General features: G+C 53.9%; 1 protein-coding gene across 20 annotated transcripts in view; it reads right to left on the bottom strand.

The window, feature by feature from the left end:
* Window positions 1–5,088: 5,088 nt before the first annotated feature.
* ATP2B3 (ATPase plasma membrane Ca2+ transporting 3) overlaps window positions 5,089–19,524 on the bottom strand; it is a 59,335-nt gene continuing 44,899 nt past the window's right edge. For 10 of the 20 annotated variants that reach the window (XM_081568120.1, XM_081568129.1, XM_081568122.1 and 7 more), the window contains one exon: window positions 5,249–5,660. In XM_081568120.1, coding sequence (XP_081424246.1) covers window positions 5,340–5,660 — 321 coding nt within the window. In that variant the 3' untranslated portion in view covers window positions 5,249–5,339. Of the gene's footprint in view, window positions 5,661–15,229; window positions 15,601–15,931; window positions 15,998–19,524 lie in introns of those variants that run through there. The other 10 variants (XM_081568118.1, XM_081568117.1, XM_081568126.1 and 7 more) reach the window with 6 other exon arrangements.

The following is a 19,524-nucleotide window of genomic DNA, read 5'->3' as shown; positions in this document are numbered from 1 at the left end:
AAACTGGGGAAAACTAGAATCTGCCTTCTGGCCTCCAGAACCAGGAGAGAAGAAAGGCCTGCTGCTTAGGTCCCCCAAGTTCATGGCACCCAACCCTGTTCCCAGGCTGCCAGCTAATAAAAATGGCTCCCAGCTTTGTGAAGGGATGGGTGTTGTAGTACTTTCCCTGCCTCAAGGCATCAGTGAATGACCAGTTTTGTTTTTTTTTTCCCCTTGGCAACCTGAGTCCTATTTGCTCATGGAAGTCCACGGAAAAGAGAACTCAGATATAGGTGAGTAATATCTCCCCAGAAGGCACAGCTATCTTGATATGGTGTTTGGCCCAACCTCTACCGATTTCACCTTCTTATTTGAGAGGACCTCATGTATCAGTACTCTTGCCTGGAAAATCCCATGGACGGAGGAGCCTGGTAGGCTGCAGTCCATGGGGTCGCTGAGTCAGACACGACTGAGCGACTTCACTTTCACTTTTTACTTTCATGCATTGGAGAAGGCAATGACAGCCCACTCCAGTACTCTTGACAGGAGAATCCCAGGGACGGGGGAGCCTGGTTGGCTGCCATCTATGGGGTCGCACAGAGTTGGACACAACTGACGCGACTTAGCAGCAGCAGCAGCAGCAGCATATATCAGTGAAGCCAGAACTTCTTGCTATTTGTTTCTCTGCTGTTTGCTGCCATTCGCCTTTCGCCTTTTCTGGAAGTACAGCCTCAGGTGGTTGGGAGGGAGCTTAGGAGCCATTTTGCTTGTTTCCCTGGAAAATGCTCCCTCTGGCACTGCCAAGTCTACCAGGGTGACGTGCACAGTGGAGGAATAGAAATACAAGGAAACAGGATGCAGGGACTTTGGGCCCTGTTTCCATGGGAGTCATTTGCAAATCATGAGCCAGGGTTGCCCTCGTGGCTCTGCTGGTGGAGCAGAGGGGCTGGGCCATGCAGCCCGGCTGTCCCCAGGACAGATGTTCAGACAGCTGGCCCCACCAAAGATGTTCAAAGACGCCTGATGTGTGAAAGCATGAATGGTGCAGTGACCCTCGGAGCCAGTGAATGAGGGCAATAAGGGGCTTTCTTTCCATGGCTTTGGTTTAAAGAGGAAATCTGTGATGGCAACCCTTGTACACTGCTGGGGGGAATGGAAAAGGGTGCCATGGAAACTGGTCTGGCTCTTCCTCCAAAAAGTAAATAAAAGATTACCATAGGTAGAGAACAGTGTGGAGATTCCTTAAAAAACTGGAAATAGAACTGCCATACGACCCAGCAATCCCACTGCTGGGCATACACACTGAGGAAACCAGAATTGAAAGAGACACGTGTACCCCAATGTTCATCGCAGCACTGTTTACAATAGCCAGGACATGGAAGCAACCTAGATGTCTATCGGCAGACGAATGGATAAGAAAGCTGTGGTACATATACACAATGGAATATTACTCAGCCATTAAAAAGAATGCATTTGAATCAGCTCTAATGAGGTGGATGAAACTGGAGCCTATTATACAGAGTGAATGAAGTAAGTCAGAAAGAAAAGCACCAATACAGTATATTAACACATATATGTGGAATTTAGAAAGATGATAACGATGACTCTGTATGCGAGATAGCAAAAGAGACACAGATGTAAAGAACAGACATTTGGACTCTGGGAGAAGGTGAGGGTGGGATGATTTGAGAGAATAGCATTGAAACATGTATATTACCATATATGAAATAGATCGCCAGTCTGGGTTTGATGCATGAGACATGGTGATCAGGGCTGGAGCACTGGGACGACCCTGAGAGATGGGATGGGGAGGGAGGTGGGAGGGGGGTTTAGGATGGGGGATACATGTACACCCATGGCTGATTCATGTCAATGTATGGCAAAAACCACTACAGTATTGTAAAGTAATTAGCCTCCAATTAAAATAAATAAATTAATTAAAAAAAAAAAAAGATTACCATAGGATCCAGCAATTCCACTTCTGGGTATCTACTGAAAAGCAGTGAACACAGGGGCTCAAACACATATGCGTACTCCCATGTTCACAGGTGCGTGGTTCACAGAAGTCAAAAGGTAGAAGGAACTCGCGTCCATTGATGCATGTCTGAATGAAGAGAATGTGGTCCAGCCCCACAATGGAGTGTGATTCAGCCTTAAAAAGACAGCCGCTACAACATGGCTGGACCGACAAAGCGTGATGGTCAGTGAGAGAAGCCAGACACAAGGACAGACACAGTATGACTCCACTGGTATGAGGCGCCTAGAGTCGTCAGACCCTAGACAGAGAGAGGAGGGTGGGGAGGGGGCATGGCCTGGGGGAGGGGGAGTTAGAGTCTAATGGGGCAGAGTTTCCATTGGGGAAGATGGGCAGTTCTGGGGATGGACGCACACCCACGTGAACGTACTTAATGCCGCCAACCTGGACACTTAAAAATGGTCAAGATGCTACATTTGATGTTATTTGTACTTTGCAGCAGTGAAAATAAAAAGACACCATCTGCATGTGTGCCAGGGTTCTGGCATTTGGGTGGTGTTCCCCACCCCACTCACCTCTGAGGATGCTAGTCTGGACATTCAGGTGAGGCCCTTCCAGGTCAAGACCATTCAAGCCTGACCACACAGAGCAGGTGAGCCGAGCACTCTCCTCCTTTCATTAGGATCAGCAAGGTGGCTGCACCCCCGGGAACCCTGCTGTTCCTGGGGCTCACCCCAGCTTGACGAAGGGGAGAACACCACCTCTCTAGCTTCAGAGAAGAATTCACCAAATAATAAATCACACACATTACCCAGAGTGAGATTGTAGGAGCCTTGCATTTTTTTTTTAATACACAGAAATTTTGGTCTAGTCTTAAAATTAGGAAATTCAACTACAGACTTTAAATTATGATGCATCTGTGGTCTTCCTCATTAAGTTATTTTTGTTCATCTTTTTTAACAGGCAGATAAAAATGTAAAACAGGTTTAATAACTGAACACAGTTGACCAAGCCATTCCATATAAGATAATGCTTTAGAGAGAGGGGCTTCCCAGTGAGACAGGGCCCCCTGGTCTGAAGACGCACAGAACGAGAGCAGCGGTCTGCACCCCACACCCCGTGGAAAGGCACCCGGGGACTAAACGGTCGCCGAGCATAGGAGGCGACTGGATAGCAGCAGTGAGGCTTGCGCTATATGTCAACCATGTGTCCTACCAGTGTGTCTACAACAGAGGATGAAGAGAAGCCCGTGAGCGTAGTGTTCCGCGTGCATCTTCTTCCGTTTCAACATTTCCAATCTGAGTTCTTGTTTAAGAACACGCAGACCCGCGACAAATTGAGTTGCCCTATTTGTTGTTGTTTAAACAAGGACATTGGGAACAATTTACAAATGGGTAACATTCTCAATGTGCCCTTTGGAAAAAAGGGATGGCTTTAAGTTATCTGTAGCTGGCATTGTAAGTGGGATTTGCCTTTCTAACCGAAATTCCTTGGCCCGAGATGTGACTACTCCTGCTCAGGGGTGACATGGCGTTATGTTAACAGTGGGGACTTGAGCACGCTTGGGACACCACCCATCCAGATGTGCACAGACACAGGTGGAGGACAGGCCAGCCCCGGCCAGGGGCTGTGGGATGGGCCCAGGATGGGGTAATCAGCCTTGCCAGCGGTCTAGCTAATGCCTCTCCACCCCTCAGCTCCCAGCTGACGGGGAGCGGCTCAGCTCCCTCAGCGGCTCAGCTCCCAGGCCCCAGCCACAGGCTTTGGTTGGACCCCAACCTCCTCAGTGCAAAATGGGAGACAGAAGAAGAATTCCAAAGGTAAAAGAACTGCTGCTTTTTCTGCATTTCCCTCCTGGGATATCGTAAATTCAAGGAAAACTGAGGGCATGCTGGGTGCCCACACTGCCAGGAGAGGCCCCCAAGGGAACTGTCCGGGGAACCCAGGCCTAGCCCTCCATGTGGGCTCAACCAGCCACGTGGCACAGCTGACTTCCTCAGCCTCCCACCTTCACAATTACAGCCACAGAGACGAGGTACCATCGATCGCCCCCAAGGGCTTGGCGTCCCCGAGGTCACCATAGGTGGCTGCAGACCCAAATCCATGCCCTCATGCATCATAGTTATCCTTGAGCGAGAAGACCAGGGTCAGGAGAGTGCTTTGGCAAGGGGTGACTGATCCCAGTCTCTTTAGGGGCACCTCACTGACTTCTTGGCATTCTCCAAACCAGAGTGGGAGTCCAGCTGGAGGTGCTGATGGGGGCTGAGGTCTGCACTGTGGCCGAGTCAGCTCCTCCTGGGTTTGGTCCCACTGCTTTCTTTCTGACTCTGCATTCTTCCCCACCTGCACCTGCAGACCTGGCACTCCTGGATTGTCCCCAGGAGGTCGGACATGTCCAGGGCCGGGCTTCATGCTCTTAAAGTTGGAGATGCAGACAAAGAAAACCCACCCACTGGCCAGAATTCAGGACTTGGAGAATCGGACTTGGAGCCAAAGGAAACTGAAAGCAAAACTCCCCTTTACACCTACTGGAGGGGATCATTCTCAACAATACTTTGGTGTTTACCTTTGAAAGAAAAATTTTGACTTTTTTTTTTTTCCTCTATAGGCAGGGGTCTCAAAGTACAAATGTTTCCAGTGTTCTGATTTGCGCCTGCCTTCCTTGACCTTCCTTACTGCTCCCAGGAACTGTGCTGGGAGGATGGGGGATGGAGGGGACTTGCGGGGGAGGAGCAGTGAAGGGGGGTCCCAAGCAACCAAAAGGAGATTCTTGCAGTCTAGTTCCCTAAAAAAAAAAAAAAAAAAAAAAAAACCTGGCACAATAAATAATGAAATTTCAAAATGAAAATACCGGATAAGAGGAATGGAAATATCATGCCAGTGAGTAGTTCCTTATTCTTGAGATATGCATCTGGTCCTCTGTGTGCACGCACACGTATATACGTGCACACACGGGGCTATGCACACACGCACACACAGACCAACTGCACCCACCCTGGGGAAGGGGTGCTGGGCTGGTGGGCCGCCTGGGTGAGAGCACCCTTCCTGCAGAGTGGCGCTCCCCTGTTGAAATTGTTGACCCAATTGCTCTGCAGTGAGTGCCCCCCCCCTAAAAAACGACAAGGAGACCTCTGTCCCACCGCACTGCCCGGACAGTGAACATCTGGTGGAATGACAGTGTTCATTTAAAAAAGCTTCCATAGAAAAAGGGGCAGGACACACAACTCTTCTCACTCTCTGATCTCTCGTTCCTCCTCCTCCCCCTCCTAGAATGGATTGGCTTCCAGCAAGGGTGGTCGGGCATCTTCAACAGTCCTCGAGGCCCGTGACCCCGCCCGTCCGAGCGCGCATGTGTGCATGGTGCGCGTGCCTAGAGCAGTCCTGCTTAAAGGGACGTCTCCACGCTGTGGAGCGGGCTCCCGGGTCTGGAAGAAAACAGTGACGAGGTAGCTGACTTGGTGCCGCGCGTGGTCAGGTAGACGCCGCTGTCTATGGCATTGTTATTCTGGTTGGGGGAGGGCGGTGGGGGAGCTCGAAGGCGTTCCTCGTTCTCATCCACGTCCGTGTCGTCAATCAGCGGGATGTTGTGGGTGTAGTCATTGATCAGAAACTCGGGCGTCGCCATGAAGTTATGGATGGAGGTCTTGGATTCCGGTTTCTCCAGGCCTTCATAGAGGGAGCTACGGAACGCTTTCACCACCCGGATCTGGAGGGGGGCGGGGGAGGGAAGGGAGGAGAGGGGGAGGAAGGAAGAAGGAAGGAGACCATGAGCCGCTGGCTGGCGCTGCCAGTCGTGCCCACATCCATGGCAAGGGTCACTGCATGACAAACATTGGTCTTTTGGAAGAGAACAGTCGGAGCCCTCTGCCTGGGTGCAGTGCCCTCCCATCACCTGAGGTGCATGCAGGACAAATGGTAGATATTCTAGAACTCAAGAGCAACGGATGCAGTGGACTGCTGGCTACCCTGGGGGGAGGGGGAGGCGGGGGAATTCCAACATGGGAGCCAAGAAAGTTGACTGGGAAAAGGGAATGTGATGGGCCCTGGGCTCTCTAGTTTCTCTTCCCAAAGAATCTGCAACTTTCTGGCAAGAGAAAAGTCCCCAGCCTCTGGGCACACGGCAGGACTTTCTCGAGTGGGTCCCCCTCTGGCTTCTCCAGGTCCTCTCCTCTGTCCCCCAGCTCCCATGCCTCAGCGACTGCCCCTCTTTCTGGAAACGTCCATGACACTGCCCCTCTCTGGCCCTCCTACCTCACCAGTTTCTCTGTCTCCCTCTCCTCCACTCTTCCTTACTCTGTCCCAGGGTGCCTAGAGCGCTGGCCTGTCCCTGTCCCTCCTCCTCCCTGTCCACACTGCCAGGCCGGCCTCTTGGCCCTGGCCACATCCCAGGGCTCATCTGGCTGAAACCAGGGACTGCGGCTCAGGCCCCTGCCAGTCCGTCATCTGGAGGCACCCAAGATGGGAAGTGGCTCCACTTTTGATTTCTACCCACCAAGCCTGTCCTGCTCGGATGCCCAGCATTTGACAAGGTCATCACTTCCTTTCACAGACCCTTTGCAGTGTGCTCCTAACCCGCCCCTCTAGCCTTTCTCACCCTGCTCCTTTTCAGTCTCCAAGACACACAACTTCTTTCAGTCCCTGTAATCTGCCATATTTTCCCTGTTCTCAGGTTCTCTGGCCACCCCACTGGCATCTGCAGGCCTCAGATCAACACAAGCATCCCCAGCAAAGAGCTTCCCACAATGCCTTGCTCCCCAGCTACCGCAGCTCCAGCTCCAGCTCCAGCCCTGAGCCCCACACCTTCTGTAGGCCTAGCCCCTCGGCTTCTGTTGGTGGCCCTGCCTTCACTTCCACGCATGCTCAAGTCTCATCGGGTCTACAAGCCGCAGAGCTATTGCCTCTCTCTGCTCCTCGCTTGGGCCCCCAGCCTGGCCGCCCTCATGCTTCTAGAAGGCAGAATGGATGGGAAACCCTCAGCTGGGCCCTATGCTAACCAGCTGGCCCTGTGCTGAGATGCAGAGGCCAGACCCTCCCTATGTGAGTGAATGGACACATGTCAGTTCTAAAGCTACTTCCAAGTCCAAGGTCCTAGGTCTGGATTTTCTTGGTTTAGACAAGGTATTGGCAACTGTGGCCCAAGAGCTAACTCTGGCCCTCAACATGGTTTTGTTAACAAAGTCTTAGTGGGGCCACGGCCACACCCATCCCTGTGAGCATTTTGTCTGGCTGTGTTGGAGGGTGGAGCTGTGTAGTTTCCACAGTGACTTGGACCACAAGCTAAAAGTACTTGCTCCCTGACCCTTCATAGGACAACTTCACTGCCCCCTGGTTTCGACCATGAATCCCACTGTTAACAAGGAGTCCTTTGCTACCCTCTAGTGTCTGGACACCTGGGTTGGCATTGCTCAACCAAGCTCAGCGCTCCGTGATCAGTTTAAACCAGGAGAACCTCACAGCCAAGTGCCAAAAAGTGAGCCACACCATGCCATCAAATTGGAATTTTCTAATTGCATATCTTAAATCCTGTGAGGATTTTCTCGAAATTTGGTGAAGACCCATCTTCTGGCTGCTAGATGGCCATCATTTGTTGTCGGCCCCTTCATTCCCCAGACTGGTTTCTGAGACGGGGCTGGCACCGAAATTGAGTGTCATTTTTACCTTTTTAATGAAAAGGAACAGTTCACTTTCTGTAGCCATGGCAGATGTGGCCTCATCATTTGGGGGTTTTCTGGTGCCAGGACTGTGGGGGAACCGTGGGCAGCTTCCTGGCTGCATGGTTGTGCTGGAGGACTTGGTCTGGCTCTCAGCCACACCCCCCAAGCCACAGAAGCAGGGGCAAGTGGCATCCTGCCACCCTCGACCCTGGTGGCCTTCGTGGTAAGTTTACCAGCAGTCATTTGGTGCCCCGGCCACCTCCTTTGCCCTCCCTTGGACCTGGGTTGTGTGATCAGGCCAGGCCTCTGCTCAAACTCACCCTCAGCTCTCAGCTCTCCCAGTCCTCCCTTGCCAGGGCTGTCCTCCTAGCTGTACTCAAAGACTCACCTGAATGCCCGTCACTAGCCACCTTTGCTGCCTGGTGCCAAAGCCTGGCACAGAACAGCCACTCAGTCACCAACACGAGGTGCCAGAGCTGCCTGCTCAAACATGTGCCTCTGGCTTGAGTCAACCTGAGTGTGTTTACAGCTGACTGTGAGTCAGCTTCCCTCCAGCTTCCGTTTCCCTGTATCCCAATCTTGGGCTCTTAACAGATGGCTTGAGATGAGTCTTACGATGGGGTGTTTTCAGGCCACCTCCCACCAAAGGGCACAGCCAACCTCCGAGACATGGGTTTGGTGGGAACTGGGAAGAGAGGACGACCCTGAAGGCCTGGGCTCATACCCGGGGGCCTGAGGATGTCCCCATGGTGGAGTTGTTGCTTTCCTGGGCTCTTAACAGATGGCTTGAGATGAGTCTTACGATGGGGTGTTTTCAGGCCACCTCCCACCAAAGGGCACAGCCAACCTCCGAGACATGGGTTTGGTGGGAACTGGGAAGAGAGGACGACCCTGAAGGCCTGGGCTCATACCCGGGGGCCTGAGGATGTCCCCATGGTGGAGTTGTTGCTTTCCTGTGAAAGCCCAGTCATAGCCAAGTGGGTCCAGCACCCTGCCCTAGCTCCTCTCCTGGCTTGGGACTGTCCCAGAGGCTGGGGCAAGGCCCTCAGGTCACCTCTCCATCTCGAGAACCCCAAAGGGATGTCACTGCACTCAAGGCTGCCAGTGCTGCCTATAGTTCACAGCCCAAATCGATGCCATCAACACCCGCTGTACCACGACCACCTGCAGCCGGGACCCACCCTTCCTGGCACCTGCTGCCCCTGCACCTCCCGTGGATGGCTAATGGGCCTCTCGAACTGAAGGAGGTCCTGGAGGGACCCCCAGCTTTGCCTCTGCCGACCCTGCCCCTCACCTCGTCCTCCCATCCAGGGGGCAGGGCTCTGACTGAACCTTGGAGGCACCCAGCACCGTGACCCCCGGGCCGAACATCGTCGTGTCTTGCAGCCCTTAGTTCTCAAACTTCTCCCCAGTGGAGCCCTTCCTGCCTCCATGGCTGCAGCTGTGTCCCCCGGGGACCACAACTCCCATGCACAGAGACACTGGGGGCTGGGCCCCTGGATCTTCCCTGGGTCCCTGGGAGTCCCCATCCCTTTTGTCCGACACTGAGTCAGGCCCTGCCCTCGTGTCTAGCAGGTGAGGACTCCAAACATCCCAGCAGCTGCTGAGGCAGCTCTGGGTCCTACTGTGGTGGCGCTCACACCAGTCTGTGCAGTGTGGGACACTCCCCCCTTCCCACAAATCCAGGTGACTGTAAGATAATTTAAAGGTGAAAGAAAGACATGAAAAGCACCAGCCAGCGAAGAGGACTCCTAGGTTAGGGCAGGTCTGGCTGGGGCTGGACGTTGTCCTGCAGTTTCTTGCCCCATCTCTCATGAGACCCGTTGCAACCCCCACTTCCTGGCATCTGAGAACCACCATGTTTACTCCTTCACTGCCTGGGCGCACTGCCCGGCCATCTCCCTGTCCCTCATCTAGGTTACTCTTTGCCCCTCTCTTGGTGCTGCAGTCCCTCCAGCTGTGGCTACGCAGGGCCCCAGCTTCGTTTGGCTCTGTTCTCTTCCACCCCTTGCTCTCCATGCCAACTCCTGTTTCCAGGCTGGACACCGGGACATCTGGGCCTTTTCTCCACCCACGTCCATGCATCTCCTGGGTGCTTCTAGCTGTCTGTCTGGTAAGGGGGCCCCATCTCTGTGTCCATACTCAGGGCTCTGCCTGCTTCCTCAACTTTACCTCCCACCCCCACGTCTCCTCCCTTGCCTGGCTGTTGCCGCTCTTAACCTCCCCCCTCTCTTGGCATGGAAGCCTGAGCCATGTTTTCAAACAAACAAAAGTCAGACCTCGTCATACCCTCCAGTACTCCAAACCCTTCAGTAGCCCTGTCTCCCTCTAAGAAAAAGTACTGCCAAGGCCTGCCTTGGGCCATTGTCTTCCTCTTCCTCCTTTACTCTCTGCAGCCCCCTGGCTCTTCCTCAAGCGGGACACTCTTGCCTCAGGGCCTTTGCACTGGCTGTTCCTCGTGTCAGGAAGGCTCTTCCCCAGAGAGCCTCATGGCTCCTCTTCACCTCTTTCTGTGTGTAGCTGCAATCCACCCATTTCCCTCAGCAGCCTGGCACCTCTTCTGCCTCCTTTTCTCCCCAGCATGGTTCACCTTCAAACACCTCACACATTCTATTTATTCTCCGTTTCCTGTCACTGGAACATAAGACCCCTGAGGGCAGGGGGCCCACACGGACTGGCACATGTCTCCCATCATAGCTCCCCCAACCAGCGCTCTCCACCTGGAGAGAACAGTTAGCCTGAGTGTCCCACAAGGCCATCACACCTGCCCCCTTCCCCCAGCTAGACTTTTCTTCCACCATATCATCCCGTCAGCCTTGTCTTCTCCTTCCTTTTGCTCTGAGGCTGGTGAGCATCTGCACTGAGCGCGAGCTTACTTCTCTATTGTCTGCCACCCGGGGCCTGCCTTCTCACCCTGAGCTCCTTGAGCAGGGATGGGCTCCCAACCCGCAGGACCACTGGGGCCACATGGAGGAGGGGAGCTTGTGTCAGACTCTGCCATGGGGCCATGCTACTGATGGATAGTTGGGGCCTGAGGAGGGGGGGCAGTGTGACGGTCATGGCTGAAAGTGGATGGACTGCTCTTTGGTTTTGAATTTTAATCACTGCAGTTTGCAATGGAGGTGCTGGTGGAGGTGGGGAAGGGCCATGAAAGCAGACAGGATGGTGAAGGACTGAGGAAACACCTACCCTATTCAAGGAAAAGAAAAGGAGAGAAGAGAAAACTAAAAGCAATGACAACAGTCACGACAGAAACTGGGCCTGACGCCTTCTGTCCTGTGGGATGAACAGGCCCTGGGGGTTGACATCCTCTCCACCCTCTGCTCCTGTCTCAGCATGAGGCTCACAGAACTCAGAATTCTTCCGGCCAACTCCTGTCCTGTCTTGCTGTACTACCTGAAAGCCTGTACATGATTGATGGACATGCCTGGCTCTGGACCAACCACTAATCCAGAACTTTCTGTAGGAGGAAGGAACCTGGCAGCTTCCCTGGCATTGGAGCTTTGGATTTAGAGCAAATTCCGAACACAACAGCCAGGGAGAGCCATGAGGCCTCCCTGAACTTCAGGTTCTCAATTCCCAAACCCTCCCCACAGGCATGAAGGTGAATCATGACTTGAAAGCAACACAAAGACATGTGGGGTGATGGAACCACAGTTGAGGGGACAGCAAGGGGAAGGTTCCCTTTCCTCACCCATGGAATTAGGAGATGTGAAAATGCAAACTCCAGAGTTGGCCCTTTCACGGAGGTACCGAATCCAAAACAAAACACATGGATTTGTGGGTGTTGGCCAACCGAAAATACTGGTGGCTGGTGACGTTGTGAAGATTACCCCCCATTCTGTGGGCATGTGCGTGTGCCCAGGACTGGAACAGTCCAGCCTCAGTGACTGGCATCAGCACAACATTGCACTCAATTGACCCAGGCATGGAGAGTCCTGGGCTTTTTGGGAGCTTGGCCTTGCCTCTCACCCCAGGCATCTCCAGCTTCAGGATCTCAACTAAGTCTCTTGAGCTGACTCAGCCCTGGCTCCCAGCCCCTGGAGTTGGCTTGGAAGTGCCTACTGGGAAGGGCTCCAGAGCAGGGCTTCCAGAGTTGGCCTTAGGCTTTCAGCTGGTGTGTGCTTTTGGAATTGCCTGCAAGGGCCTTCTATGTGATACTGTTCCCAGTGTGGAGACTATGGACACTGTCAAAGAGCCAACTGCAAATGGCAATACACGCTTCCAGAAACCCACATGGGCAGAGTTGGCTCAAAACCAACGGATTTCCTGAGAAGGAAGCAAACTCAAGCAAATGAGACAGCTTTCACTTGGAAGACTCCTTCCTCCATCCTCCACAGGGCGGCCTTAACTACTGCTCTGTGAGTGTGTGAGGAGTGTGTCTCCCTACTCTCCAGAAGGGCATGTCCACGGAAGACCCAAGGCCCCACCTGGCTTGGCTTTGCCGAGTTGATGGAATGTTTTCATGTTGCAAAAGCCAATTAAAATAAAACAGCTGCCATGATATGTTTCTGGTACGGTTGATCAGAACAAAACCGCCCTGAGGGAGTCCTTTTGGCCACATCTGACCAAACTCACAAGCTGCCCCTGCAACAGTAAACATTGGAGTATAGACGGCTGGGCTGCTATGGAACAGGCTTTGGATGTGTGGCTGGGGAGGGCCTGGGGTGTGTCTGTATGTCCCCCCTCACACCTGGGGGCAGCCACCTGGCACCCTGGGCTTGCTGCTCATGAGTAAACCTGAGTGAATAGACACTCCCTGTCTGGCTCCACCTTGGGCCTCCTGACAGCCAGCATTACCGTGTGAGAGTGTAATCAGGGCAGGAATGGGGGTGACTGACACACTAACAGAGGATAGGATTTCACACCCCTTTCATTTCCAAAAGACTGAAGGTGGTTAGTAAAGGATGCATTTCCCTAAGCCACTCAGATGGGTGGCCTCAAGGCCAAGCATGGCTGAGGTCCTGTGAAATGAGGTGGCAGGCCAAGAATGAAATGGCTGTGGTGGAGCAGCCAGTGAGCCAGGCGGGAGAAATGGCTGAGTGAGCAAGGAGGAGGCAGCCAAGGCCACTGTGGAGCTGGGAGGTCATTGCCTGTGACCAGGGGTGTGGGGACTGAGTTAGGACTCCTGAATCCAGGAGCAGCAAAGACCTGCATGCACATATGGGCATGGGAAGCCCGGTTGCGGGGAGTCAGATGTTGACTAGGAAGCACGGGTGGCTGTGAATGTAGGCACGTTGAGCCCCAAGGATCACTGCATCTCTAGCCTCCCCTCAAACACCATTTGGAAGGACTCTCCTCCCTTTCAGATTCTGAGGACATTCTCTGGCCACTTCTTCCATTGACGTTACATGCCAGGACCTGCGTTGGGTGATCTGTGTCATGTTTCATTCTGGCCTTCAGGCTCCTCGTCCACACCCTGAACCAGGCCTTCCACCTAGAGAGCCCGAGGTTCTCCATAGAAGTGACACTGGGCTGAGACTGGCTGTGGTGCTCAGAATGAGGCGCGGCCTGGCCGGGTGGTAGGCAAGGAGGACAGGAGCCTTCCTGAAAGAGCCAGGTTTTCCCGAGGAAACCTTGTGCCCCGTGACCATTGGTAAGTTCTGAGAGAGAGAGAGTGAAGGCCTGGGGCTGTCCTCTGCTCCACCAGGCCTTCCCCTGATTTGCATGATGTGGGTGCCAGGCTTGGTGATTTCTCAGGTCTTTGAAGCTCAGACTGGGGACCAGTTCAGAGTTCCAAGCCAACCTGCCACGCGGTGACGGTGGGAGGAAACGGTTTTGGTGGGCAGTATCTGGAATCTGGAATGTCCCCTGGTGTTGCCTGGTCCTCCATCCAGCATCTTCCTCTGCAGAGGGGTCCTTTCCGAGGTGCTGTGCCTTTGAGGCCGCCCCTTGTGAATCAGGACGTCAGAACCCTCCACAGGCCGAAGGCGCTCATCTCCCAGTGGCACAAGGTGTGGAAGGGACAGCAACCCTTCTTCTGGCCAGGAGCTACTTGGGTCCCTGCCGAATGGCTCCTACTCTGCACTGCTGGGCTCCCAGCAGTGGGAAGGGGGGTGCAGCACATGGCCGCAGAAAGAAGGAAGGCGCTAGGAGCCAAGGAAGACACAGGAGAGAGGCTGCCCCAAGGGAGGAAGCTGGAGGCACCCAGACAGACAGGCAGATGGACAGACAGACAGAGAGAAAGCACAGAGAGAGATGGTAAAGGAACACGTGGAGGAAGTGGGGGTGGGGGAGGGCAGTGGCTGCCCAGTGGGCCCTGGCCAAGCCTCCTGTCAGTCTCCCTGGGTGGAGCGGTGGTAACTCCCCAGTGGGATAAGGCTGGAGCTTTCCAGCTCACCCATGAGGGCCATCAGCCAGTATTTGTGGCTCAGGTGGGTGTTTCAGTGCGCATTCAAGGTAGCCAGACGTATGTGTGGCCTATGGGATGGAGAATGCATTTGTGCGTGTGTGCGTTCACGTGCGTGACATTTCCAAATGGGACAAGGTGACCCCAGTGGGGACCAGTGCAACCCACATCCCTTCCTTAAAGGGCAGAGTGGCCTGAAACGACGGCTTAAGCAAGAGGAGGGACGCCCTCCACTGGGGACCTCTCACCAGTTCCTAAAAAAAAAAAGAAGAAGAAGAAGAAGAAAGCAAACAAACAAATAAACCAAAAACCAAAAAGAAACTACAAGACAAAGGAAAAAGAGGAAAAGGGAAGAAATCAAGGTAAAAGAAAATCCCAGAGTCTGGTGGGAAAAGCATAGTTAATGTCTCGTGTCTGTGGAGAGTGGTGTGTCCTTGGAGTGAGAGCTGCCAGGTCCCACTGAAAGGAAAGAAAAGGGGCTCATACCTGAAGGTTCACTGTTTTGTTTTTGAAAATGTCAAGTTTGTTATGAGAAGTAGGTGACCCTGGGCGGGGGGGCGCACATGGTTCCTTGCATTGTCGTTTGGGGGACCATGGGGTACTGGATTCAATGGCCCAGTGGCTTTCTCTTTGTCTTTGTAAATAAATGTGAGCAAATGTGGAAGTTTCTACCTCTTCAGGACCTCCCCTGGGTTCCTTTCTAAATGTGATGACGTGGCGGGAAGCTTTCAGTGGAACGTATAGCAAGGAATCAACGTTTCCCAACTTCTCGAAGGAAGGAGGACAGAGAGTACGGACCAGATCAGGTTAAGACCTTCCAATCCTGAAGCCTGCTTGGAAAGAGCAAAGATGCGTTGGGGACAAGTGGAAATGTGGCCGAGGGCAGATGTGGGGCATGAGGAGGGCTCCTGGGGACACCTCTAATGCCTGGTGGCTCAGGTCTACTGCCTTTGGAAACCACCTCAAGGAGAGTTCTAGAAGCTGTTTCTTTAGTCCCCAGTGGGTGGGCTGGGTTCTTCCACTGCGAAAGATGCTGCAAAGGCTTCTCCTTCGAGTCCCGGAGACGGCCCTGAGCCCACGCGCCAACCTCGTGCTGCCTCGCGGAACGTTGACCAAGTCCCCACCAAGTCCCCAACGCCACCAGAATACGGCCCAAGTTCGTGAAGAACCATCAGCAAAGGCAGACCAGTTCAAGAAAAGAAAACCAATGACAGAAGGAGCACTAAACGAAAATAAAAAAACAAATAAACCAAACAAAGAAAAGAACGAAGGTCCAGCAGTGCCATGGATTCAATACATTTCATAAGAGGCTATGGCTTTGGAGCGACACACCGTCTGGCGGGAAGGACTGAACGGGGCAATAAAGAAAGAACGGAAAAGCCACGGTGCGCGGAGGATGCAAGACTGGAAAAAAAAGAGAAGGAAGAGTTGGAGGCTTTTTCCTCCCCAGAGATGCCATTTATGAGAGAAAAGGGGACTCAAGACTCACTCCCAGCGGCACTGGTGGGATTGGCAGCAGAGAGAATTACGTGAGTAGGGGTAGAAAGATTGGTTACGTCATGGAGCTGGCTGAGGACCGAGGACCGCCGGCGCACAGCACCCTGAAATGAACCGCTTCTCTTGAAGGTACTCACTACCTCCATCTGTGGGAGAGAAAATGAGATAAAGGTTGGCTTGCACTGTGGTCCTGGGGACCGCACAGGGGTGGGGCTGGGTGGGGACAGGGACCACACTGGGTGCATATCGTGACAGCAAAGCCTCATGGGGGTCGCCGCGGTGCTTCCGACGAGACCTTGGTGGGGCCCTCGGCCTCTGCGTCATCCATCAAGAGACGGTTTGCTGAGCGAATGATTTGGGCTCAGAAGACTCAGGGCGCTCGGGGATTAGTGATGGATCGGGCGCACCACAAACGATTTTAGGGAGAGCCATTTGCATTCACGATATGCTCATTGCAAGCCACTTGTCAATAAATACCTGTGTCTGGCAATACTTTGTTATCCTAGGTCAGTAGTGCTCAACTTTTTTGTTGCCCCAACACACCTGAGGGATGTGACATGCTCCCATTAGGAACGAGGTCGTGGATGGTGGGGGGACAGCTGCCCTTCCACGCCCGTCCTTGCTTACATGGCTCTAACCTGGCATCACTCTACTTCTGTGGCTCATCCAAGTGACTGAGGGGTACTCACAGGGAAATCTCAATGGAAGAATGGATTGTACAAGATGGGGAGAGGTTTCCCCAAAGCCCTCGCTCTGTCTTATCAGAACACCTACCCGCAGAGCCACAAGCAGGGCAGGAGGAAAACGGAGAGCTAGGTCTGGGGAGCAAAGATGGCTTTGACTTTGGCCCTCACCCTTTAAGCTTCCAGGGAGCCTTTGGGAAAGGAGAGCCTTGGGAATGAACTTGCCAGAGACACAATGTCTTTGGATTTCCCAACCCTGCCTTTGGCAGGCAGGGGGGCTTGGGGTGGAGCAAAGCCAGGGATGGGTTTCCGGGTAACTGTGGGTGGGTGGGCACTATGAATGTCCTGCCATCAGAAATCTATGTGTCTAGATTTTGGGATGCCAGCCTGCTGTGATGCACTTGGGGCGCTTCTTAGGGAATGACCTCTTGGGTGGGCTATGTGTGTGCATGTGTTTATGGGATTTTTTGGTGTTAGAAGGTGGATCCGATTTCTAGAAAGTGCCTATCTAGAACTATTTCTAGAGAGTTCACTGGATGATGTGAGCAGTATCCATTTCTGGAGCTCAGAGCGCACTGGCTGCCTGCTCTGGGCCGAAGATCATGGCTCATGCTCCCAAGTCCCCAGGTGCCTACGTGGTAGCCACCAGAGTCCGTGGTGTATCTGACATAGGGCCAGGCTCTGGGAAGAAGGCAGCTTGAGTGCTCGGACTCCCTCCATCCCAACCACAATGAAGACGTCCATCATTTCAACCCTTGGATGCACTGTGAGACAGACTTATTGTTGTGTGCCCACTGCTGAGTGCCCATGGGGCTGGCGTGGTGCTGAGCACCCCAACGCACTGGAGGAAGATGACCCATGCCATAATGTTGCCGTCTCTTTCTATTTCTTTCCTAGGTTGAGATGTTTCTAAGGCTACAGAGATAGGTCTGTCTCAAGAGGGGACTCTTACTGTGGAAAAGGCAACAAAGGAAGGAAAAATGCTTTTCCTGTCTCTGATTGGGCCTCTCCAGGTGGTGTCCCGATGGCATGATGGTATCTGTCAAAATACCACATCATTTTCCCCTTGCCCCCACCCCACCCCAGAAGCCCCCACGCTGGGCCAGGAACAAGGCCCAGTCACTGCTGAAGCTTCGCTTTGCTTTATAATAGACCATGTCATGAGTGCTTCAAGTCCTTAGTTTTGAGGATTCATTCTGGAATGAGGGCTTCCTTGGAAGCTCAGCTGGTAAAGAATCCACCAGCAATGCAGGAGACCCCAGTTCAATTCCTGGGTCGGGAAGATGCCCTGGAGAAGGGGTAGGCTACCCACTCCAGTATTCCTGGGCTTCCCTGGTGGCTCAGACAGTAAAGAATCCGCCTGCAATATGGGAGACCTGAGTTTGATCCCTGGATCAGGAAGATCCCCTGGAGAAGGGAATGGCTACCCACTCCAGTATTCTTGCCTAGAGGATTCCATGGACAGAGGAGCCTGGCGGGCTACAGTCCATGGGGTTGCAAAGAGTCAGACATGACTGAGTGACTAAGCACAGCACTACACATTCTCAAATGATATCCTGCCTGGGTGGTGCGCTGCCATGATGGGTGGGCGGCAGGTTAGGAAAGGCCTCCACTTAGCAACATAAAAAGTTGTGGTGGCCTCTGAAATCTTGGGAGCAATTCTGTATTTTGCAAAAGTCACAAATCTAAGGCTGGCTACCTAGACAATGGTTCTCTTGACTTGGGGTGTATACAACCTGAGGGACTTTAATTTTCCTGGGCTTTATTTTCTCGTTTCAAGTAGGTAGTTTGAATAAAAAAGAACTTTTAAAAAGTGAGCTACTGTAACATTGGTTCAGCATTCTTGAGAAGCGTGGCGGATTTGATGTGACCAACTCAAGGGTAGGGAGACTTGGGTGACCTTAGGTAGGTCCCTTCCCTCTGGGCCCCATTTTCCTGTGTGGAAAGCAGGGGTCAGAAGTGTCAGACTCAGTCTGAGGGGACACAGCTAGCTGGGGCACCAGGGACCTCCACCCAGACACCTCGGATAGGGGCAGGGCTGCGGTCTTCAGCTCATTGATGGGATTGAATAGGCTCTGCCACACAACCTGCCTGGCATGACACCCCAGAGCTGGCCGGGGCCGGGACAGGGTGGGTAGGGGCTCACAGATGAGCAGCAGGAGGCCACAGGGTAGAGCTGGACAGCTGGATCCTCCCATTCTACTGGGCACTCGCTGTTCTGGCCGGGCTGAAGACATCCTTCTCTGGCCATGCTGGTGCTTGGGATGCCAGGAGGCATGAGCCAGAGGCTGGGAGAAGCCCCTTGGGACCCCAGGGAGCTCCTTCACATGGTGCTCTTTGGTGCCCCCTCACCCAGCCCTATAGAATCCCAGGCTCTGGGTGACCTGGGACCCTGCAGCTTTGAAAAGTCCCCCAGGGCATCCTGCCCGCCTCTGATGCCAAGTGGAGGCACAGCTGCCCTGAGTGTGTGTGCCATGGTGGCAGCAGGGAGTGGACTCTAAGAAGGCTTCACAGGATGAGGAGCTAAGGAGGCCTGGGGCCCAGAGAGCAGCCAGCATGGAGGCACAGCAGCGCGGGGGAGCAGAGAGGGAAGTCTGGAAAGGCAACAGGGGTTCTCGGGGCACAGGGCATATGGGTCAGGAGAGAGGCTGAGAGCTTCTGGCTGGGGCTGGGGGAGGAGAGAGGGGCGCCTGGAGGCTAGGACCCCAAGGTCTGTGCGGGAGCAGCTGGTGAGCCACACACACCAGGAGGGCACTTTGAGATGAACCCATGGTGATGGGTGAGATGCTGTAGGCAGACGCCGGTGAGAGCCGTGGGCTGAGGTCCCCACCCAGGCCAAGGGGCCTACGGCGGGAAGTTGCCTAAACAGGGGCTGGGCAGTGTTCTTCCCTCCCATGGGTCTCCAGGGGAAGAAGCAGTTGGAGCTGGCTCAGGGCAGTGGGGCTGGGGATCCGGTACAGAGCGTGGAGAAACGCACGGTAGAAGCAGGGAGTAGTAAGTGTCACAGACTGGCTAGGTTGACAAAGAGCTGCAGGGGTCCAGGGTGGACACAGGAAACCTCAATCCAGGCAGAGACGCGGGTGGTTAGGCCCGGAGGAGGCCGGCGGTGGCTGGACTGCGGATGCATATTCGAAGGGCCATGGCCATGCACCCAAGTGTTCAGGGACACAGGAAGAGGGCTGGGGGCAGCTCCAGGTTCTTGGCTTGTGCAGAAGTGATGGAGCCATCCATCAGAGCCTGGGGGGCTGGGAGGAGGTGGGCTTGGGGTGGTGGGGCCTGTGGTCTTGGCTGAGCAGAGCCCCGGCCCAGGGCTGCTGGGTATCTGGCCAGGAAGAGGAGGAGGTGGTTGCCATCTGGAGGCTGTGCAAGGAGGGCCAGGCCACGGGG

Source organism: Giraffa tippelskirchi, chromosome X (genome assembly GCF_054371585.1).
Source record: "Giraffa tippelskirchi isolate mGirTip1 chromosome X, T2T-mGirTip1v1.2.pri, whole genome shotgun sequence".
Lineage (NCBI taxonomy): Eukaryota > Metazoa > Chordata > Mammalia > Artiodactyla > Giraffidae > Giraffa > Giraffa tippelskirchi.
Note: the sequence above shows the minus strand (reverse complement) of the source record. Positions and strands in the feature narration are given on the sequence as shown.